The 23,765-nt window shown below is 51.2% G+C and overlaps 1 protein-coding gene across 4 annotated transcripts in view; it reads left to right on the top strand.

Moving 5' to 3' along the window:
- RILPL1 (Rab interacting lysosomal protein-like 1) overlaps nucleotides 1-23,765 on the top strand; it is a 34,614-nt gene that overhangs the window by 5,993 nt on the left and 4,856 nt on the right. For all 4 annotated transcript variants that reach the window (XM_012731065.1, XM_004690819.2, XM_012731066.1 and 1 more), the window contains exons 2-6: nucleotides 646-796; nucleotides 8,600-8,718; nucleotides 9,301-9,522; nucleotides 17,750-17,922; nucleotides 19,507-19,599. In XM_012731065.1, coding sequence (XP_012586519.1) covers nucleotides 646-796; nucleotides 8,600-8,718; nucleotides 9,301-9,522; nucleotides 17,750-17,922; nucleotides 19,507-19,599 — 758 coding nt within the window. The remainder of the gene's footprint in view (nucleotides 1-645; nucleotides 797-8,599; nucleotides 8,719-9,300; nucleotides 9,523-17,749; nucleotides 17,923-19,506; nucleotides 19,600-23,765) is intronic.

Here is a 23,765-nt window from a genome sequence, read left to right as displayed (position 1 = left end):
TCCCACCAGCCATGCAGGAGGCTTCCAATTGTTCTGTATCCTTATCAACACTTATTATTGCCTGTTCCTTTGATTATAGCCATCAACACAATACATTCAATAGATCTATCTCATTTATTCTTACATCCACCCAGTGAGCCTTTCCATTAGGACTCTCCAGTTCAGGGTGACTAAGGCATACCGTGGTTAAAGTGTGATGCTCCAGACCCCCCAAACAGAGGCAGACAAGGGGCTCTGGGGCCAGCTGGTATCCGTGGGTTTTTGCAGCCTCCTCCTCCACATGTAGAAAGGTTTCTCCTGACTGAGCATCTGGCAGGGGTCAGAGAGGTGACCACCCAGAGAGACTGGGGGTGTTCATAATCCCCTTCATCTAGGCCTGGGCCCCTCATCCACTTCATCTCCTCGTAGACAGCTACATGGTTGTTCTTGGGGCAAGTTTCCAACCTCGTGGGTCCTGATGGCATAAACAGGGGTCTGCCCAGGAAAGGGTGCCTGTTAGTTCTTGCAAAATTGCCATGTAGACCAGCAGTAGCCTTGTCTGCACCATAGCCTTCTGCCTGATTTTCATGGGATAGGGGTCACCCCAAACTCCCAAGGGTGGTTGTGAGGTGCTGCATTAACTCCTGTGGCCTGTCACATTGGCAGGAGCTGGAGCTGGTGGAGGATGTGTGGCGGGGAGAAGCCCAGGACCTCCTCTCCCAGATTGCCCAGCTGCAGGAAGAGAACAAACAACTCATGACCAACCTCTCCCACAAAGACGTCAGCTTCTCCGAGGAGGAGTTCCAGAAGCATGAAGGTAAGAGGAGAGGTCAACATGGGAGGGACAGTGAAGGCCATTCCTACCAGCACCACCCCCACTCCCAGTAATGCCGAGGGGAGTCCCTGAGCCTGGGCACCTGAGCTGGCGCTTTCTAAAGTCCCAAGCCTCCTGTTTCAGTGTTACCTGGATTCTCATCATTGCTATCCTGCGGGGAGTTGCTGAACTTCATTTACAGGTGATGCCAAATTGTTATTGATTCCTGTTTGTCTGTTTATCAGGGAGAAACATCAGGAGGCTGATGATGGGGTTCTAGGTGAGGGAAATAAAGGATAAATATGTGAAATAGATGACAGTTCCAGATGGGGGCAGTGGAAGAATTAAAATGAGGATAGAGCAAGTTGGTGGGAAACTGGAGGAAGATTTGATGACCAGGGAAGATCTCTAGCAAGATATTTGAGCACTAACAAGGTGACAGTGGGAAACATCCAAATATTTTCGGAGAGAAGCAAGTGTAAAGGTTCTGGAGCCTGAGGGTTTAAGAAAAAGTGCAGCAGAAGATGGTGGAGACCAAGAGTAGTTAAAGATGAGGCCCAGAGGGGTCAGATCATGTAGCTCTAAAGAGACCAAGGCTTGGATTTTATTTGAGTCTCTGGGAAGAAATTTGAGACTCTTCAATAGCTCACATTTAACATTATGGCAACCCAGAACCAAGTGGCTCCTGAGCCCTTCAAATGTCATTCAGCTGACAGTTTTCTAGAGCCTTCACGACAATACCTCCATAGGTGCTAGGGCAGCAAGGACAGACAGAGAGTTGGTCTGGGCCTCTGGAGCTGCACTGGCTCTCTTCTCCCCTGCAGCTGCCTGTTCACCAGACTGCCTCTTGCAGCTCACCCTAAGAAATCTCAGACCCATACCTTTAGTTGGCATAAACCGCTTGGGTCCCCACACAGGCATCTCTTGTGTTTGATGGATTGGGGGCTGGACTTATCTGGGGTCTAGAGTTCAGAACTTGTAGCTACAACTTTGTGAAACGAAAGTAATGCACTGATAAATACTGCCGGGCCCCAGAAAAAGGGAAATGCTCTATCCAGGAGCTGGAATTCATTTTGTACAAGGAAAACAAAAGTCCGTGGTTAAAACCTTTGACTGTAGCTTAGACTGCCCACATTTGAACCCTAATGCCAAAACTGACTTGCTAAGTGACCTTGATCAAGCCACTCAACCTTGGTGTGTTTACGTTGTCTCCTATATAACAGTGGGAGAATTAACTGTGTCTTCTTCATAAGGTTGTCATGAGGATTACATGGGTTAATACACATCACCCATTTAGAACAGCTGGTATATATCTTCAGCCAGTGTATTGCCAGTTTTGACTGCAGGCTGTGGTTATGTAGCCCAGCTTCCTTATTGAGTAGATGAGGAAATGTAGACTCAGAGAGGGCCAGTGATTACCCCAGGGTGGCACAGCAACTTAGTGGCAGAATGAGGACTAGAACTCAGCGCTGCTGAAGTTGTCCCCCTGAATCTAGGGTTTGTTTTAGAGCTCCTGGAGTCATGTGGTTCTGGCTGGGAGAAGATGGGACTCATGCCCCACCCCACAGATCAGGCCACAGTGATAGCGCAGTGTCCCAAAGCTCACAGTTCCAGACAGAGCTGTTGATTCAGTCACCCTCTATCTCATTTGTCATTAGTGGGCTTTGTACCTATCTATGCCAGGTTGAGGACAGAGAGCCCTATGCTCAGCCTGAGTCTCCCTTCTGCAGTGCCAGAGGAGCAGAAAGGAAAGACTTGGCTAAAAGAAAATATTTTCTACTTAGACTTCTGACACAAAATGTGGGTATTTCCCCAGCCCCCGCCCCCCAACCATTTTTCCAACTTTGCAGATATCAACTGTGTCCTGTAATCTAATTCAGTTATAACGTTTACTTCCGCAGTTAACCCCAGACCACACATGTCTGCCTCCACTTAGAAGTCATTGCAAGTGATGGGGCTCCAGGTTACCCACACTTCTGACCCATTTGGGTGCTAAGTCAGGGGTTCCCACAAATCCCCCCTCAGGTTCAGAACATTATATTCTGAGAGGACTTAAGAACTCAGGGACACACTCTGCTTGTGTTGACTGGTTTATTATAAAGGATGTGATCACAGCCAGATAAGAGGTATGTACAAACAGGACCCGAAGGGTCTTGAGCACAAAAGCTTCTGTCCCCATGGAGTTTGGTATATGCCACCTCCATGCAGGTGGATATGGTCCCCAGCCCAGAAGCTTTGGGAATGTCATTGCTTAGGGTATTTCTAGAGGTTCCATTACACAAGGATGACTGATGAAACCAGTGGTCTTTGGGATTCATACCATCTCCAGCCACTCTCCCCACCCTGACGGTGGGAACGGAGAGAGAGGCTGAAAGTTCCAAACCTCTAATTACATGTCTGGTTCCTCTGGCAACCGGCTCCTTCTTGAAGCTATTTAGGAGACCATTGAGAGTCACCTCATTAACATAAATCTAGGCCTAGTTGAAAAGAACTTGTCATGATAACAACTGACATTCCTCTCACCACTTTTCACAGTCAGGGAATTCCAAGAGCTTTAAGAGCTCTTGTGCCAAGGACCAGGTTGGAGACCAAATATATTCTTCTTATTCTATCATAATATCCCAGTATGATAGTGGTATATAATTAGTCCCTCAAATAAAGGCAAGAAGCAAGAGAAAAACAGAGCAAGTGTAACAAATAGAAAGCAGAAAAGGACTAAATTATAAGATGGGAGAGTTACAGTTTACACCAGCAGTTACATCAAATGTAAATGGACTAAAAATTCTAGATAAAAGGTAAATGTTGGAAGTTAAAAAATCCAGTTACGTGTTGTTTAAAACCGATATTGCTATAAAGTTTGAAAGTAAAAGACTAGGGAAAGATATTCTAGGTAAACCAACACCCAAAGAAAGTTGGTGTGGCTACATAAGAACAAAATAGACTTTAGGCCAAAGCCTTATTACAGATAAAGAGGGTCACTCTGTAATGAGATTTACTTCTCCATAGATCTACTTCCTCTTTGGTAAAATGTGGCTGTTATGACGATCAAAGAAGTTAGTGTATGTCAAATATTTAGCACATAGTAAGCTCTGGATTAATGTTGGCTATTACTTGTTTCATAACATCTTTACTGAGATATCAGTATACAATTCAGTGGCTTTTAGTATATTCCCAGAGTTGTGCTATCCACAGAATATTTTCATCACCTTAAAAAGAAACACCATCCCCTTTCATTGTCATTGTATATTCCTTCCCACGTCTGTCTCACAGCAAGCCATAAGCAACTACTTCTGTTTCTATGAATTCATGTTGTCTAGATATTTCACATAAAGGGACTCTTACATGGTTTTCTGTCTGACTTTTTTCACTTAGCATCATATTTTGAAGGTTTATCTGTGTTATAGTGTGTATTAGAATATTCCTGTTTATGGCTGAATAATATTCCGTGATGTGGCTAGACCACATTTTGTTTATTCATTCATCCATTCATGAACTTTTGGGTTGTTTCCAGATTTCGGTCATTCTGAGTAGTGCTGCTGTATGATTCTAGTTTTCTGGAGTTACTGCCTGGGAGTGGAATTGCTGGGCCACGTGGTAGCATCTTTTCATCTGACATTTCTGTGGGTACCCAGAGTCCCCTTAGGGTTGCCTGCATACTCTATACCTGCCTTATTGGTGGCCCTAATGCCTGGATGTAAATGTTCCCCCCAGCACCCTCCTGGCCTTGACCCGAGCACCTGAACATTCCCTGCCACCTTACCTCACCTGTGAGTGATGCATGTGTCCAAATGGAGCTCTGGCCCCAGCTCTCCAGGCCCGTGCCAACCCATCAGGGAACAGCTCTCTTGCAGGCATGGTAGTGCTCTCAGCACATCCAGTGTGGGTCCAGCAATCCAGGCTCCCTTGGGAGGCTGGCTTCCCTGCCCACAGCAGCCCCCATCCAAGTGAAGAGGCTGGGCAGATGCCAGGCCTGCTGGCCACGGGTATTTTTACCCACAGGGGAAACCATGGGAACACAACAAGAACAAAGCATGTCTTCCACTGTGAGCAAAACAGACATGGGGAAGAGGTCTGGGAGAAGGCGGAGGCCAGGAAGTTAAGGACTCAGTGCCAGGCACCTGGGGGGTGGGGGCAGACTGAGGACTTGGAGGTGATGAGGGGCTGGTAGGGGAGCCTGCCCAGTGGGCTCAGGCTGCCTGCCTGAGTACCAGGACTGCTCCTGGTCACACTCACAGAGGATTCCAGAATGAAGTGACAACCTACCCTGTTTTTGGACATTCATCTGGTTGGCCAGAGGGTAGTAAGTAAAAACTACTTGTTAGCACCTGAAGAAATACATTCAACTGGGTAGATGGGGCACAGAGCTACACCCTAGCATTCTGGGGGAAATTCTTGAGCTCTGAACAGATGCCTCAATCAGCTGAGGCTGTGACCACTTGTCATTTTCTGAAGGGCAGCTGAGAACAGTACTTCTTGATAGAAACAAGGCAGGCCATATATGTGATTATATTCTTTTTTTAAAAAAAGATTTATTTACTTATGCATACCAGAGCTGGGATATAGGCCAGAGGTTCAGGGTGGGAGAGTTGAGAGGATTCACTAGAGACAGAGTGGTGAGCAGAACAGGCAAATCAACTGAAATCTACTGCTGAGGGGAGCAGTGGGCGAAACAGGAGAGGTATGCTGCGTCATGTGGGTCACCTTCCTGGCCAGGGATCAAACTTATGTTGCAGTGGTTGCAGATAGCTTCATAGTGCTGAGACTTAACCCCTTGTGCTACCAAGAGGCCCCCCTATAATTACATTCTTTTTTTAAGATTTGTTTATGCATACAGTACTGGGGTATAGGCCAGAGGTACAGAGGCAGTGAGAAGATTCACCATAGCCAGAGTGGGGAACAGAACAGGCTGATCCACAGAGTACACTGCTGAGGGGAGCAGTGGGCGGGTTAGGAGAGGTTGCTGGGCCATGTGGGTCACCTCCACGGATAGGATCCAACCCATGCTGAAGCGGCTACAGCTAGGCATCATAGTGCTGGGCTTTAACCCATTGTGCCACCAGGGGAGGGTCCTATATTCTTTCTGGATGTTGCATTTTTAAAAATTCAGTGGGTTCTGTGTGTGTTTACTCACAGGTGTGTGTGTGTAGTGACCTTTTTAAGGATTTATTTGTTTATGCACACAATAACTGGCCAGAGGTACAGGGCAGGAAGGGATTCATCAAAGACAGAGTGGGAAGTATGACAGGAAGATCTACTGAAATAGAGCAGTGGGCGAGACAGGAGAGGTCTGCTGTGCCATGTAGACCTCCCTGGCTGGGGATCTCACTCAGGCTGCAGTGGCTGCAGTTAGTTTCATAGTGCTGAGACTTACCCCCCCCCCTTGTGCCACCAGGGAAGGCTTCATCTAAACCTTTTTTTTAAAATTTATTCATTTATGCATACAGAACTGGGGTACAGGCCAGAGGTGCAGGGATGGTGAGAGGATTCACCAGTGACAGAGTGGGGAGCAGAACAGGCCGACTGATGGAGTACACTGCTGAGGGGAGCAGCGGGCGGGTCAGGAGAGGTCTGCCGCGCCATGTGGATCTCCTCCAGGGGTGGGGATTGAACTCATGCTGAAGTGGCTTTAGCTTCTTAGTGCTGTGCTTTAAGTCGCTGCACCACCAGGGAGGGCCCCATCTAAACCATTTTTAGTGTGCAGTTCAGCGCTAAGTATAGTCACTTTATCATGCATCCAATCTTGAGGCTCTTTTTATCTTGCTAAACCTGGCCCCAGCAAACTCTAACTCCCCAGCCCCCTGCCCAGCCCCATGCTGTGCTCTTTCTGTCTCTGTGACATGGGCTCCCCTGGTGACCCCACAGAAGTGGAATCACATAGTGCTTGTCCTTTTGTGACTTGTTTCTTGATGTAACCTAATGTCCTCTAGGCTTGGCCTCCTGGTGGCTGGGCTGCCATCCTTTTAGGGCATATTCCCTCGTGCAGATTTTTGCTACCCTGTGCACCTGGGTGACTGATGTGTTGTGCATTACAGCATGCATGGATGCCTATTCCAAGCTCCACGGCCACAATGGCTGCTGAATTGGCCACTCAACGGTGGGCAGTGTTCTCTGAAGCAGAATGGGCAGACCTTCGTTCAAATCCCAGCCCTGCCCTTCCCACAGGGCACTGGGGCTGGCCACTTACATTTCCTCTTCGGGTTCCTCACCTGCAGAAAGGGGATAGCAACTTCTGACTCGCCAATGCTGTCCCCAGTGCTGCCCATTCCAAGCTGTGCCACAATGAACAGAGTCTGTCTCGGCCTCGGTTTTTCATATCTGTAAGATGGGACAGATGTTATGGACAACAGCAGTAACAGTACCCATTTCTAGTCATCAAGGGTGAGATTGAAACAGGCAGGCTTAACTTTGGTAGTGTGGAGCAAGAACCTAACCCGACCCCGTGTGGTGCCCGCCAGGCGTGGTTGAGAAGGGCTGCCCGCAGGACAATCCTGCTTTTGCACCTATGACATCAAGCCTCAGGCTCTTCAAGGGCGAGGCCCTGCTATGTGGCCCAGCCAGCACTGCAGGCTTCTCTGGACTCGATGCTCCTTCAGGGTGTCGGCCGCCTGCATTGGCCGCCTGTGGCGGAACATCCAGGACCCACAGGGGTCAGTGAAAAGATGGAATGGAACAAATTGGAGGAGAGATTCACACAGGAAGAATTTCTTCTCTCCTGGGGGCTAGGAGATCTGACCATGAGCCCCCTGCCTTCCAGGGGAGGAACAGGGGGACTGTTTCTCCCATGTTAACTTCTGGGGGAGCCTGGTGGCTGCCACTCCAACCCAGGTCTCCTGGGGCACAGGGATTAGGTCCCCTCAACTATCAGGTCCTAATCCCCTGAACCTGTGGATGTCCTTTACAGATAGGGTTTAGTTCCGGATTCTGAGATGGGCAGGTTGTTCTGGCTCGTTCACGTGGGCCCTAAGTGCCATCCTTACGAGACAGAGGCGGTGCTCTGACCCCATGGAAGGGAGAAGCTGTGGGACCACTGAGATAGAGGCTGGCTGATCCAGCCCCCACCAGCAGAATCTGCAGGAGAAAATAAACCTCTAATGTTTTAAGCTCCAAATTGTGTTGGTCATTTGTTACAGCAGCACACAAAATGAATTTAACACTCTCTGTCCAGTTCGTTAACTCATCACTGAGCAAGCACCTAGTATTGCCAGGCGTGGTGCTAGACAAGAGATAGGGCAGTAAGTCAGGCAAGGCCTGCCCAGGGGACCAGTGTAGGGGACATCGGTGCGCCTGCTGGGTGTGGCCGTATCTGTATCAGCGCAATCCTCACAGCAGCCCTGTGGGGTCAGTAGGTGCTGTCACCCTTCCCATTGTAAAGATGTGGAAACTGAGGCACAAAGTAGCTGGCAAAAGCTAATAAATGGGAGCACTGAAGTTTGAGCTTCAGAGCCCACTGTCTGAACCTCAGGGCAGGGTCTTCCTTAGGGGAGAGAAGGTGCAGACCCTTAGTTGTAAAAAAACCAGCGATGGTAATAAATGAGGGGTGAGCATGGGAACTTCTTGGAGGCATTCAGGAAGGAAGGGCCTCTGAGCTGAGACCTGAAACTTGAGGGGGGCCAGCCAGGGGCAGGGTGAAAAGAAAGGAATTTCAGTGTGGGAGGAGCAGTGGCAAATGTTCAGAGTCGGGGGTGCACAGAGACGCAAGTGCTGATGGGAGCGGATGGAGAAGATGAAGTGAGGAGAAGGTGAGGTGGGTTGGGTTGACGTAGGGGAGGGAGGAGAACTCACCACTGGCCTTGCTCACCTACCCAGGCATGTCAGAGCGAGAGCGGCAAGTGATGAAGAAGCTGAAGGAGGTGGTGGACAAACAGCGTGATGAGATTCGAGCCAAAGACCGAGAGCTTGGTTTGAAAAATGAGGATGTGGAGGCTGTAAGTGATGATCTCTAGCCCTGAATCCACCTCCCCAACCCCACCCCTGGCCAGTAGGTACCAGCAAGAGACTGGCTTCTCCTTTGAGAGGGTCCCCTTGGTCATGCTTAGGCTCCATAGGATGGGGACCCTGCGGCAGCTTGGAGGGCCCAGCCCTGAAACAGCAGGCTTGAGGTCCTGGTTCTACTCCCTCTAACGCCTGGGGAAGTCCCGAGGCCTGCTCAGCCTTTGCTCCGACCCTGAGGCTTTCTCTTAGTCCACCTGCTTCTTGTCCCATATGGTCCAGGCTGCTCCAGGAACTCTTATAGTGTGTCTCCCTGAATTAGAAAGACACCCTTATTACAATTTACTTCCATTTGTTGGGAAACTGTTATCATATACTAAGATGCTTAGCCTCCATCTGTCATAATCTTTAAATTGCCCATTATGGTACCCACAGAGCTATAAGCATATGAAGAAATTTCAGATGAATAAAGGTGTCTAAAGCATACGTGACATGCCTGTGGATGATTTGCCTTGTGCAGTGCTCAATGTGAGCTAGTGTATGTGGCAGCCCATACATCGGCTTTCCTCCCTCTCCAGCTGCAACAGCAGCAGACTCGGTTGATGAAGATCAACCACGACCTTCGTCATCGCATCACAGTGGTAGAGGCCCAGGGGAAGTCCCTGATTGAACAGAAGGTAGAACTGGAAGCAGATCTGCAAACCAAGGAACAGGAGATGGGCAGCCTGCGAGCGGAGCTTGGAAAGCTGCGAGAGAGGCTGCAGGGTGAGCTCAGCCAGAACGGAGAGAAGGAGCCAGAGGTGAGTGGTGAGTGGGAAGCTGGTCATGGACGTGACATGGGAGGTAAGTCTGTGGACGGGCTCCAGGGGGCAGGGCTGCCTTGTGTTCCTCATTATACTTAAGGAAACAGGCCCAGAGAGGGCCGACTTCACTGGAGGACACACAGCTCGGTAGAGGCAGAACTGGACCTGGAGCCCAGGACTCCCAGCAGTCCAGCCCAGAGTCTTCAGCTCAGTGACAGCTGCTGGGAACCTGCCATGCATGCAGGCATTCATTCAATTGTTGACTATGTGGCAGGTTCCCTGGGGGATAAAACGGAAGCAAGATAAAAACCTGGTTCCAGTCCACATGGAATTTGTTTTAGTGTTAGAGACAGATGTTAGACAAATTCCACATAACACCATATGACCTATGGTTCTACTCTAGATATCACCCTGAGAGAAACTCTTTGTCCACATTAAAACCTCTAGGCAAGTGATATAAAAAATAAACTATTATATTATTAAAAAAAAAAAACCTGAGATGAAAAAATGCACAAAATGATGTAAAAATAAACTATTATATTATTTTTAAAAAAAAAAACGATAGGCGAGGGCCCTCCCTGGTGGTGCAGCAGGTTAAAGCACAGCATTAAGAAGCTAAAGCCACTAACGCACGAGTTCAATCCCTGCCCACCCTGGAGGTGACCACATGGCGTGGCAAACTTCTCCTGACCCGCCCGCTGCTCCCCTCAGCAGTGTACTTCATCAGTCGGCCTGTTCTGCTCCCCTGTCTCTGGTGAATCCTCTCACCGCCCCTGCACCTCTGGCCTGTATGTATAAATAAATAAGTCTTTAAAAAAAACAACCCTATAGGCGAATATTTGTAACAGTTCTAGTCTTATAGACATAAGGTAGAAACAACCCTATGTCCATCAGCTGATGAATGAATAAGCAAAATGTGTGACGTGCAAGCGGTGGCGCAGTATTCAGCCACCAGAAGGAACAAAACACTGGGTCACGTTACGACCTGCATGAATCTCAAAAACATGCAATGTGAAGGTAGCCAAGACTAAAGGCCACGTGGAGGGAGGGTTCCGTTTCGATGAAGTGTCTGGACTAGTGGCGCCATAGAGACAGGATAAGACAGGTGGTAGCAGGGACTGGGGAGAGAAGAGCGGGGAGGGCTACTAGTGGGTGTGGGTTTCTCTTGAGGTGATAGAAACTGTCTAGGGTTAGATAGTGATGGCTACATAATTACAAATGCACAGGAGAACTTAAAAGAATGAATTTTATGGTATGATTACATTAAGTTACATTAAAAAAAAAACAACAGCATTTCGTGCTAGTGAGAGGGATGGTATCTGAGGGGTTGTAACTGGGAGACGCCTTCATGGAACTAACTCCACAAACTCCAGGACCTGTCTGCCTGGGTTCAGATCCAACCTCTTTAACTACCTCGCCATGACCTTGGATAGATTATTTAGCCTTTCTGTTCCTCAGTTTTTCATCTCTAATATGGGTTTAATCCTAATAGTCTTCACTCCTAAATTTGGTTATGAAATTAAATGAACTAAATCATTTAAAGGGCTAGCTTTTGTTATTATATTTTCCCTGTGATAATATGGAGACACCAAAAAGACTTCTGTCACCAAGAAGATGAAAAAAGAATGAATGGGAATAAACTGGGTGAAGGGGCAGTGGCATGTGCAAAGGCCCTGTGCTAGGAGAAAGCACAGTGCAGTCAAAGAAGTATCAGGAGACAAAGGTAGGTGCTGGTGTACAGTGTAAGAGGGAGGGGCAGGGTGTGCACGAGCGTGGAGACGTGGGAGGGGGCCAGTCCTCTAGGCCAGGTGGGCCTTGGGGTCTTGGTTTTTATCTGACAGCACTGCAGTGGGTGCTGTGGAGGGTCAAAGCGCAGAGAACCGAGCACAGGAGACAGACTGACACCAGCCAGCAGCCACACGAAAGGAAGGTGGGATGGGACCAAAGGAAGTTTGGCTTCCCTTGGGTGGGTGTCTTAGTCCGGGTTCTCTTAAGAGTTTGAGAAAAGGACTATGGGCAGGAAATTGATTTGGAAAGTGATCCCCAAGATCAGAGTGAGACAGGGAAGGGGGAAAAGTAAATCTGAGGTGTGTCCTTGAGGCTGCAGGGGAGCCCCACCCTGTGGGACCTCCCAGAAGCACATAGAAACTTCGCAGACTGTTGTGAAGGACAAAGGCTTAGGACATGTACCCACGGAGCCTGCCCCCAGTTAGCTCAGGTGGCCCCCAGAGGGTGTTCCCTCCCCAGCACTTCTGGGTGGAACTTGTGGAACAGATGAGGCCTACTGGCCCCTTGAAGATACTGGGAGTTAAGGACACTTGTCACTCAAACAGGAAAGTCTCAGAGCAGGGGCAGGGGGTGCTCTAGTTATGCCCCTCAGAGCATGTGGGGCCTTTGGGGCCAGGGCAGCACAGGGTGGGGTGGGGTTTTCTGGGAGAACTGTTCCTGTAGCTGGATATCAGTGTGAGTGATTCTGAGCTTCTGGCAGGTAGGAAAGTGGAAGGCCGACAAAGTGTTTCCCAAAAACGTGGTGAAGTATTGAGGTTCTGGGTTTGCCCTTCCCCTGACTCTCACTGGTGCAGGTCTTGGGCACTGTGCTAGTTCCCTGGGGTACAGGTAGAGGTGAGACCAAGGAGCTCACTGCAGGTTGGCTCACATCCCAGCACAGTGTCCTGTGAATTCAGGTCAGAAAGGACAGAAACCTACGTGAGGGAGAGAAGACTTAAAGGAAGAAGTTAAGGCCTGCTTTTGTCTAAATGGTTTGGGGCAGGAGAAGAATTTATTGGCTATATCACTAAAGGCTCTGGGATAGGCTGGCTTCAGGTAAGGCTGGTCCCAGGGTGCCCAGATGATGCTGTCAGGAAGGTGCCTCAGGCCTTCTCTTGGCTTTGCTTTCCTCTGTGTTGGCATCGTTCTTGTGCAGGCTGTCATCACAAGTGCTCTCTGGTACCCCACCAGCTTTGCAACCCTGGTGGAAAGACAAGGCCCCTTTCCCACTTTCCCAACAAAGATCTCAGGGAACTTCTCATTGACCATCACTGGAGCCATCGTGGAATGAGGTCAGGCATGTGTCTGTTGTCTATTCCCAAGTCACATGGCTACCCTGGGGTGTCTGTTCAAGTCACATGCCCTGACAGTGGGATGGGGGTGGCCTCAAGGGGAAAGTACTGGCTTAGCCCAAAGAAGCGTAGGAATCAAGGCGGAGACAACAGTTATCATCTGCAGTGCCAGAGTGGGGTGAAAATGCCACCCACAAGCCTCTGAGTAGTGGCAGTGTGGGTCCCCTTGCAGGATTTTAGCAGGGAGGGTCAGGACCAGCCCTGAGTTTCTGGGGAGCAGTTGGAATGGGAGAGCTGAGGGTAGACCCTCTGTGATCATCCAGGTGAGAGGCCAGGTCTATGAGGGTGGCTGGAGGGGAAGACAGAGGCCACAGACAGCCTCCAGGAGTTTGGAGAGGTCACCCCTTCCTCCCCTGGCAAACCTCTGGGCCTGGAGAGAGTTTGGCCCGGTGTTTTGCTGGCAGGGAATGCCTGATCCAACCACAGCCACCAAGAACATCCCCCCGGCCATAAGACTGTGAGCCCCAGATCACCCTAGCAATGGGGACAGGGACATTTCACACCTCCTTGGCTTGAATTCTGTCGTTTTTAGCTTCCCTTTCTGGCACTGAGGGGGCGGGACAGAATGCGGGAATAAAATCAGGTGGTTGTCATGAATAAGCCCTCGCTGCTTCTGCAATCTGTTCCCAAACTCAGGATGTCTTTGCTGGGTTTGACCCCCTCCCCCAAGCTGCAGGGTCAGGGGGTGCTTGTCACTCCAGCAGGGATACCACAGGTATACTGCCTTGCAATCCTCTGTCTCTTTGGTGGCCAGTTTCTTACCTGACAGTGAACTTGAGGGAAATGAACTTGAGTTGACTCAGTGGTTCGTGACTGGGATGGAGGGCATGGGCAGGCACAGCGGAGAGGCAGGCCTTCATTGGTCTCGTGGGTCTGCTGGGAAGGGGTATGATGTGCGGCAGAGCTCCAGGCAGAGACAACATCATGGACCCCATTGGAGAATAGGGGGGTTGGTCCTGCCCTGGGACTGGAACGGGCAGATGGGAGCTGTGGAAGGATCCAGAGCTGGAGAGGAGTCAGCTCTCTGTGTCTGCTTGTGTGGCCTGACCCAACAGTCCTTTCTGAGCTGTCTCATTTCTGTGTGATCACAGAGCAGACAAGGCTCTTCATAACTTTTGTAAGATGTCAAGAGACAATTCACACTATACAGTTCCACCATCAAAAGTGTGACTCTGTGGGTGCAGTGCTATGTGCAGCTATCACCACTATGGAGCATTTACGTCACCCCAAGAAATAACCCTACCCTTACTAGTATTCACTCTCTGCCCCTGCCTGAGCCCCTGGCCACCATTCATTTTTGTGTCCCTGGATTTGCCCGCTCTGGACATTTCCTGCGAATGGCACCCAACACGGTGTCCTAACTGGCTCCCTCGCTTGGTGCGTTGGCTGGTTTGCCCTGCTCCTATTCTGAAGGAAGTTTCTTGCCTTTCACTTTGAACTGCCCAGTGGCCTAAAAAGACCCTCTATGACATCAGTAAGGAAGCAACAGTTGGTAGTAACCCCTCAAGAATGCTGTTATAACAGCTCTGACTTCCAGCCTTGCTTGTGAGTGAAGGAGTTGAAAGGCCTGCTGGGGCTGATTCTTGCATGAAAGGCTTGGACATACCGAGGGTGAGCAGAGTAGCAACAGCCATTCCTCTTTGCTGCTGGAGTGGAGTGAGCTGTCCAGGCCTTAGGACAGAGCTCCCTGGTGGAAGACATGGCTTCCCTGAGGCTCTGTGGCTTGTCAACTGGTTTTGTGTCCCCCCCGCACCCCCCAGGGAGCCACTGGGGCCTCTGAGCATCTTCCTCAAGCCATGTCCGCAGTACCTCGGGACTAGTGATCCAGCCAAGATAACCTGTCACTTCCATAGTCCCTTGTGGATAAGCCTAGGAGGCCCACGGCCCCTGGGCCAAGGGCCCTGTTGGGGAGAGTCTCCATGGCCTCTCCATCTGGACAGGCCAGTCCTGGCTGCTCATGGCCTGGTGTGGGTAGCTGTAGGGAAGCTGGAACTTTCAACTTTCCTTCCTTTCAGACCACAGTACCTGAAGTCCACCTGCTTTTGCCAACCTGTCTGGGACTCCCCTAAGATCTAAGGGGGTCAGATCTCTCCCCCCATAAAAGAGCACCCCCTTCTCCAGAGAAAGCCCCTGAAGTGTCTTGGGCCATGACAACTCCCGGGTGAGCTGCTGCAGCTTGAAAATCTTTTGGTTCATAGGGGCCCTCCCCACATGTCTGGTGGGGCTCATGGAAATATAACTAGGTGATCCAGAGCTGGGCTGGAAAATGATGGTGGGAGGAGCAGGCAGCATGCTCAAAGGAAAGTGGGGAAGTGGGGGTTTGGGAACCCCTTTGAAGGGCTGTCGACTTTCCTAGGATATGCCAGTGCCCCTTGCCCCCAGGGGAAGCACAGGACCAACCCCAGTGAATCACAGGACCTGGGGTGTCCAGGGAGGAGCAGACTGTATGAGCCTGAGAATTGGGCCCACAGCAGAGGGTGCTGGTGTCTCCAGAGCCCAGGCAGGGGATGCCAAGATTCGGTGCGTGGGCAGACATGGAAGAGCATGAAAAGGAGCAACTGCTGTGTAGCACCAGCCGCCTAGAGTTACCACATGGACCCAACGTGACCAGTCTCCCAGTTCCTTCCAAAAGGAAGCCCCCACCCCAGACTATAGTGGGATCCCAGGGAGTTGGCAACTGATTCAGGTGCTTTAGAACATAGCGAGGGGCAAACAAAATGTGTATAAGTGGCATCCTGGCAAACTCCTACACATTTGTTGAGACCCCTGCACAGAGACCTTATCTGCAGTCACTTCTTCCTTGGTCCTCCACTGTTAGGCTTTGATGACCCTGCACCTCTTAGGTTAGCGTGCCATGACTGTTTCCATGCTCCCTTCCGCTCCCATCTGTCTGATTCATCTGGGCTCAACGACCAGCTGGCACAGAGTTGATGCTCGATAAATGTTGAGTACATATTAGACATCCAGGGATGTTTCTCAGTCTGGGCAGGGAAGAGAAAGGAGCTGCATGAAGAGCGCCTGCTATATACTGGGCACTCGCTCTAGCGGACTTGCTCCACTAGAGGACGCTGTCCATGTATGTGGCTCTGCAGAGGGAGGCAGACATTGAGGATGAGCCTGAGGACCAGCCCTCCTGACAGTGGGTGCGGCAGGGGGAATTCAGCCCTCTCACACCCCTCTGCTAGTTCCTGGGTAGCCAGAAGCCTTGGGGTGAAGACTGTCAGCTTCCAGTTCCCACACCCACAGGTCTGTGCTGACCCCTGGACAGACCAGCTTCCCCTACCACACCTGCCCCACAGTTTTGTCACCTGATCTGCCCTGGTGGCAGGTGTCTCCTCTCAAGTGTCCTTTCTCAGAACAGTCCGTCCTGACTATCAGAATGAGAAGCATCTCACCTCTGCCTTCTGGAGTCCTCCAGCACCCTGGCCTTGCGTCACCCATCTGGGCTCAAGGCCCTTTTCTCCTTGTGCTGCTGCAGAAGGTTTGGGGGAGGGGCAGGGTGTCTGTTTCAGCCCTTCATCCCCCCCAGTTCCAGAGCTTTCCCACACCAGAGTTTCTGTCCAGTCCTTCTAGCTGCTCAGGCGATGTTGGCTGCTCTGGATGTTGGGAACATGGAACCATCCTTCCTGCAGAGCAGGCCGGCTGCCATGAGGGAAGCTTGCAACAACTTCCTTGCAATGAAAAAAATGGGGGGGGGAGTGTTGTACCACTGGCAGGAATGTAAAATGGGACAGTGGCTGTGGAGGACAGTTCTGCAGTATCTCAAGGTTAAGCATAAGGGCCCTACCGGGTGGCCCAAGGGGTTAAGTCTCAGCATTATGAAGCTGTCTGCAGCCACTGCAGCATGAGTTCGATCCCCAGCCAGGGAGGTGACCCGCACGGCACAGCAGACCTCTCCTGTCTCCCCGCTGCTCCCCTCAGCAGTGGATTTCAGTCAGTACTCCTGTTCTGCTCCCCACTCTGTCTCTGGTGAATCCTCTCATCCCCTCACCTCTGGTCTGTATGCACCTCATTTCTTGTATGCATAAATAAATATATCTTTAAATGAAAAGAAAAGTTAAACATACTATGACCACATGACCCCACAAGTATTGCCCCAAAGGAATCGAGAACAGATGTTCAGACAGACCGTGCATGGGTCGGGTGTCTGGGGTAGCTGTCCACAGGAGCCATGGGGTGGTGACAGCCCGAAAGCCCATGCATGGACACAGGGAAAGAGAATGCTGCCTACTCACTCAGTGGAATATGATTTGGCCACAAAGATGAGGCCCTGACCCCCACAAACTGGATGCCAAGAAAGACACCAGTCATGAAAGGCTGCAGAGTGTGATTCTGCTTCTAGGAAATGCCCAGAAAAGGCAGATCCATAGACACAGAGCAGAAGGTGGCTGCCAGGGCCTGGGAATGATGGCTAATGGATGCAGGGTCCCCTTTCGGGTGCTGGGAAATTTCTGGCAGTAAATAAAGTAATGGTTCAGGGAACTAGATGGCACTGAATTATGTATTTTAAATGGTTAACATGGGAAATGTTATGGTGTGTGCATCTAACTTGAAATATTTGAAAGGCTTTTTGCTGTGGTGGAAGGCTGGAAGGAGGGGCTTGGGGTCTGGCCCTGAGCAGCAGAATCCTTCCCAGGTCCCACCCCCACTCAATCTTGAGAAGCCCAGAGCCTCTGGGAGGAAAAGCTGATCACAGATGAGGACTGCGTGGGACTTAGTGTCAATGAGAAAGAACTGCACAGGCTCAGATTCCAGCAACTTTGGGCAATTTAGTAGCAGCTGCCAAGACTGAGATGAGACGGTGGGCGAGAGGTGGGTGGTGGCAGCAGGGGCGGAGGGCACACAACGCTTCCCCCCACCCCCAACACCTTTAGTGCTGCTTGTAGTGTAGCTCTGAGTGGGTGAGGCTGGACAGCTCAGCTATTGTGCAGGCCTTGGCGGTACTGGTTTTCATCTTAGAGAGCAGAGGCTGCCCCACAAGTTCTTCAAATAGCTCCCTCCGCTAGTGCTGGGGCTGGGAGGGCAGGGAGTCTGGGAGCACTGTGCAGAGTGGGCGCTGGTGGTAGCCTCCAGGAATTCATTCACAGCTTGTCTGCCTCCTCCAGACGGATCTGGGCGGAGACGAGGGTGTCTCAGAGGCAGAGAAGGCGGCCCTGGATCTCAAGGACCCCAACCGCCCCCGGTTCACGCTGCAGGAGCTGCGGGATGTGCTGCACGAGAGAAATGAGCTTAAGTCCAAGGTGTTTCTGTTGCAGGAAGAGCTTGCCTACTACAAGAGGTGAGGGCCCCTGGCCGTGCTCGCTCCAGACCACTCTCCAGGGCTGGAGGGGATGAACTGACTCCCTTCTGGGGTCGGGTGGAGTCTGCAGACCGCTAGGATTGCCATCTGTCTCTCTCTGGGCCTAGCTACTGGGAAGGGATTTACATGCACTGTGTGGTCTGGGCAGCACCCCAAAATCAAACACTAATATTTTGCAGTGAAAGATAGGAACAGTTATACTAAATGGGGTACACAAAGATGATAAGCAACCTCACAGGACTTTATTTCCAATTTTGCCACCCAAAGAGTAACCAATAAAAGCGATTTTTGGATTTGAGATTTGCAGCTAAGAGAGCACCATATACAAGGACAGCCAAGCACATGTTCTAAGTCCATGGCCATTTGGTCCTTAGGTGGATCAGAGTTGTGCTGTTCCATCTTGTAGTCACAAGCCACAAATAGCTATTTAAGTGTAAATGAGTCCCATTTAAATTAATTGTAAAGTTCAGTTCCTGGCTTCCCTGTGCTTATTCAGCGCTGTGGCAGGTGGCTACCATGTTAGAATATTTCCATCCCCGTGGACAGTGCTGTTTTCAACCTAGACCACTATTCGTTTAGTTTCATACACACCACCCTCCTATTGTTTCCTCAAAACACACTACACTGTCTCCTACTTCAGGACCTTTGCACATGCAGGCCCTGCAGTCAGGGAAAACATTTCCCTTGGCTCTTACCATTAACTGCTGGTAATTCAGGGTTTGGGTCAGAGGAGCCTTTGTTTCCATCACACTCCTCCAATGGCACACTCTGTCACTATACCCAGTTTATGTACTTCCTATCTTTTACCACCATCACATGTTCCTTAATGTGCTTGTTTTACTGTCTGTTTCTACATCCACTCTAAGTAACACAGAACTGAAAACCTTATTTGTCTTCTTCATGGCTAAGTCTCCAGCACTTAAAATGGAGCCCTGCACAGAGCACTCACAAATACCTATTGAGTTGAAAGCCAGGAGGAAGGACAGAGCATTAGATGTGACCCTTGCCCCAGCAGGGAAGATAAGACATGCACAGAAAACACAATGCCAGCCTGTGTTCATCTTTATCTGTGTGCCTGATGTCCATGTACATGGGCTGTCAAAATAGGGAGATCATTCTGACTTGGGGTGGGTGGAAATCTGGAAGGCTTCATGGAAGAGGTGGTGTTTTAACTGGGCCCTCCCTAAAGAATAGGGCCTGGGGGATTGGTGGGTGCCCTGTCTCAGGTGGAAGTAACCACAGAGGTATGGAGAGAAGCCTTTGGTTAGGACAGGAAACAGGTAGTAACTCTGTGGTGGGAACCTTGCAGAAAACAGAAGACAGAGGTGGGTTCCTTTTCTGAAATTCCTTACCTTTGAAGAACTGGACCAAAGAGACAGGCAGGCACCTGTGTGCATTGCCTCCAAGGCTCACCCCCCTAACCAGCCATGCCCTTCAGGCTGCTCACAGGCAGACTAGGGCAGAGGCCATTCTCCTCTCAGACCATCAGACAGTACTCTTCTGGACTATTCCAGCTCTCACAGAAATTTTGACTCTTATTACATGCCTCTCAACTCCTTCCAGTGAAGAAATGGAAGAGGAAAACCGAATACCCCAACCTCCACCCGTCGCGCACCCAAGAATGTCCCCCCAGCCGGAGTCCGGGATCAAGCGGCTGTAAGTGACATGCTTGTGCCTGAGGGTGGCTCCTCTGGTGGCTGACCTGGCGGTTCTCGAGGCCTCACTTCTCCTGGCACCTGCTCCAGGGCCAGGCTTGTTGCTAACCACCCTGGCTCACCCTGGCCTAACCCTGGGAGTACAATAGGTCTAGCTCCCCGGCTTTGAATCCTCTGGGGACCAGGGGCAGAGATTTTTGGGGCGGCTGAGGCGTGGGCCATGGCTGACATGTGTGGCTTGAGTGTGTCTCTGGGCCTTGGAGGATAGCAGAAGAGCCTGGGGGAGGTGCACGCATCTGAAGGGCTGGGCCCATGGTGTCTGGCATGGCTCCAGGCCCACCTCCTTTGTGCCTTTCTGGACATTCAAGCTCCTGTCTGTCTGTCCCTCCGGCAATTATAGGGATATAGTTTATGCAGAGTCAGACCCTGTTTGCTATGGGGTCACACAAGAAAGTATGCCCCGGTCCCCGTCCTCGACTAGACTTTAAGCTGCTTCAGAAGATCATGGCATCAGAAGTCCCTTTGAGAGAGTCCGATGAGAGATGCAGGCTGTCGCCCTGGTGAAGGGGGGACCTGTGCGATCACCTGCCAGCCCTGCAGGTAAAGGGGTAAAGCCTCTGGGCTGGCGAGCTAACTGACATCTACTGTGAACCCACTGGGTACCCAAGAGTGCAGCAGTCTTCACCGGCGCCCTGTGAGGCGAAGGCTCTGTTCTCCCCAGCTGCAGTTAAAGGGAAGGAGGTAGCTGCCTAGAACGACTCAGTAGAGGCAGCACTAGGCTTTGAACCAAGGCCTGCGGCTGCAGAGTTCACAGTTTAAACTCTGCAGGAAGCCTCATCTCCCAGTAGGGCCCTGCAACCTTCTTAGCTCCCCTGAGAAGGACTGGCTGGCTCTCAGACTCCCAGCTATTCCCAAGGGACCTGTGCCCTAAACCCCAGAAGTATTTCAAAAGCAAGTGGCAGGGTTGGAGAGACCCCAGGAGCACTTATGGAGAATCAGGTGCTTTCCTCAAGTGCCTCCACCTTTAAACTCCAGTTATGTTTGCAGCTTCTTAGCCAGTGCTGAGCCTGTGAACCAACCTGGTACTCAGCTTTGGGGTATGAGACGGGACGCAGCTGTGTGCAGACTATTACTGCTGGCTTAGAGAAGGTTCTAATTCTGGATGCTGGTGGCCACAGGGAAGGCTGGCTGGCTGCCCCCTGGAGTGTGGGGGTTCTCACCGGGCTCCTTTCCAAGCTTCTCTTGCCACTTCGTGTTACTTGTGAACTTGACCTTCAATTTTAGGAAGAGGGGGTTGTGGTCCCCAGTTCTGGTTGGTGGTACACTATTTCCTGGGGTAAAGTTTGCAGCCAGAAAGACACTTATGTCTTTCCGAAGCCTAGTTCTTCTGGCCTTCTGTGAGTGAGCTTCTACTGGCAATTGAAATTCAACTTGAAGATAACTTAAGGAAAAGAAACACTTCTGGCTGAGTAACCAGAAGTTCCCAGGTGTTTTTCAGGCTCAGCTGAATCTAAACCTGTCACCAGGCCCTTGCCGGGTGGCCCTGTTCCTGAACACACTCTCCCTTCAGGGACCAATATGGCAGCTGCTGAGCCTTCAGCTGTCTTCAGTGAAAGGCCAGTGGAAAAAGAGAGTCCTTCTTCCCAAGAGTTGCCCAGAAGTCAGAGCGTGGAGATGCCTTGGCCTGATAGGGTCACATGACCACTCTATGCCAATCACAGTAGAGGGCATCGATTGGCCAGGTATGGGTCTCCTTCTCAGGCCTGAAGCTCAGAGTAGTTTTAACTCCAGATTCATTTCACTTGAACTGAAAGTAGGGGAAGGAGAGACCACCCCAGCCAAGATCAAAGTGCTGGGCAGAGAGGAATGGGTGTCCACTGCAGCCTCATCTTGGGGGAGAGGAGCCCTCGGCCTTGGTTCCAGGATTAGCCAGTACCAGGGCGCCCATCCAGTGCTTGGAAAGAAAGGGGGTTGACTGAATTGACTTTTCGGAAACTCTGACCCACCCACCAGCCCCTCTCATGAGAAGTTCCACTTGCTCAGCAGCTGCACTTTGGGCTTTAGATCTGGGGGAGCTGAGACAGTTTCACAGACCCCACCACCCCTCCCTGGACTGAGGGAGAGTGGAGACCAAGAGACCAGCACTCTCCTTCCTTTTGGCACTTTGTCCCCATCTAAGTCAGCCTTTCTAGCATCTTCACTTACAGGGAGCTGCAGCTCCAGCATGTCCTGAGTCACATGAAATTCTGGAGATTCCTTCCAAAGCTGGGTTTTTACATTTTCCACTCCAGCCTCTTTCTCTAAAACAGGTCATCAGGAGAGTAGGCTTTAGTTGATCTCAAACTGGGCAAAACACAGCGGAGAGTTATCAGAAATAGCCAACCATCTTTCCACTAGTTCTGCTCCCCACACCTGCACAGGCTGTGGTGTCTCATCTTCCTGCACACATTGTTCCAGAAGGACCCTTGGGCCCCACTTGAAGAACCTTCTCCCCCTGAGTGGGGCTCCTGATTACCCAGCAAGACCTGGGGTGTTAGCCTGACAGGAGAAGCAGCTAGAATTGGGGAGCCAGAGAAAGAGAAGGGACAGGCAGACAGAGACATAGAAAGAGAAAGCAAGAGAAAAATGAGAATCACTGCACTGGGGTACAGGCGGCCGCCTCTTAGGGGGATAACTGGGAGATAAAACTGGCACAAAAGGCTTTTGACTAGCCCAGGCTGGACACTGATGGCCTTTGTCCCCCTCAGCTGCTGACTGGAAGCTGCCTTAGTACAACCAGAGTGCCCAGAGCAGGGAAGCAACCCCTGGGGGCTGGGCAGGAGTGGACACCCCTTCACTCTGCCCTGCTCTGCCACCCATCTGGATCTGCCTGGTCCCTTCAGCTTCACCTCAGTGGAGCGTCAGCATGCCCGTTAGCTGCCTTCTAGCTCAGCTTCCTGCCCTGGCCAGCTTTCCCTGCCCACTGGTTGGTCAGCAGCAGCTACCACGGGAATTTGAGCAGCTTCCCTGCTCACAGCACTTGAACTAAGGTGTCTGCCATCCTGAAATCAGAGCTGGAACAGCAGACCCTCTTTCTCAGATAAGGAAACTGAGGCCAGAGCAGCCTTCATTTACTGGAAGGACCCAAGTCAGATAAGCACCCACACCTCTGTCCCCTCCCTGTGCTGGCCTGGCTCTCACATTCTGCGTCCCCCCCCTCCTCTCCTCACCCCACTCCCAGTCACCAGATGTGGGCTGACTGCCCAGTTCCCTTATCTGTCAAATGCACCACAAGCCAAAGACGCCAGCTTCTGCATTTCTGGGCTGTTCCCTTTGGTCGAGGGAATCAGACACTCCTGCTGCCAGCCAAAACAGTGTGCCCAGAGGGTGGGCCAAGAATAGCTTGTGATTGAGCAGCCGGCTGGCACTGCCCAGGAAGGTCACAAGGGAGCAACTGAGACTCCAGCCTCGTCCCCAGCGGACACCAGCTCTGTTACCCCCTTTTGTGTGGTCCCCAGCTCTCCGGCACAGCCACAGAGCTGCTTTCTGCAGAGCCGGCTGAGGGGCTGACCAGGAGAAAAGAAGCAGGTGGTGGGTACGAAGGGCTTGGCAGGGACACTGCGGATGGGAACTTGGCCTGACACACCGGAAAGGTTGCTGTGGGTGGGCGGCCTCCGAGTGTGCCCAGTGGCAGCAGCAGTGCATTCTGCCCCCATCCTACCCACCGCCCTCCTCGCTTCAGCCCAGAAATAGCTTCATCACAGCCACCCGTTACCCGCCTGAAATGCCACAGTTTGAGCTGCATCTGGTTTGTCTTCCAGAAATATTCAGCAGGGCTGGGGGTATTCAAACCAGCAACACCAGATTCAGGACATAAGCTTTTGGCCAAAACAAGCCAGTCTTTTCATGGAAGCAGCTGTACCTCCAGTGGTGGCAGCTTCTGTAAGGAACACCTGAGCTAGGGAGGTAGCATTTGTGTCAGGGAGGGAGCACTGGGCTGGAGAGGGAGCACATAGGCTAGAAAGGGTGTCCCTGGGCTAGAGAGGGAGCACCTGGGCTAGAGAGGGAGCATCTGGATTACGGAGGGAGCACCTGGACTAGAGAGGGAGTGCCTGGATTAGGGAGAGAGCACCTGGCTAGAGAGGGAGCGCCTGGATTAGGGAGGGAGCACCTGGGCTAGAGAGGGAG

This window comes from Condylura cristata, unplaced genomic scaffold (assembly GCF_000260355.1).
Source record: "Condylura cristata isolate star-nosed mole 26May11 unplaced genomic scaffold, ConCri1.0 scaffold00029, whole genome shotgun sequence".
Classification (NCBI taxonomy): domain Eukaryota; kingdom Metazoa; phylum Chordata; class Mammalia; order Eulipotyphla; family Talpidae; genus Condylura; species Condylura cristata.
Note: the sequence above shows the minus strand (reverse complement) of the source record. Positions and strands in the feature narration are given on the sequence as shown.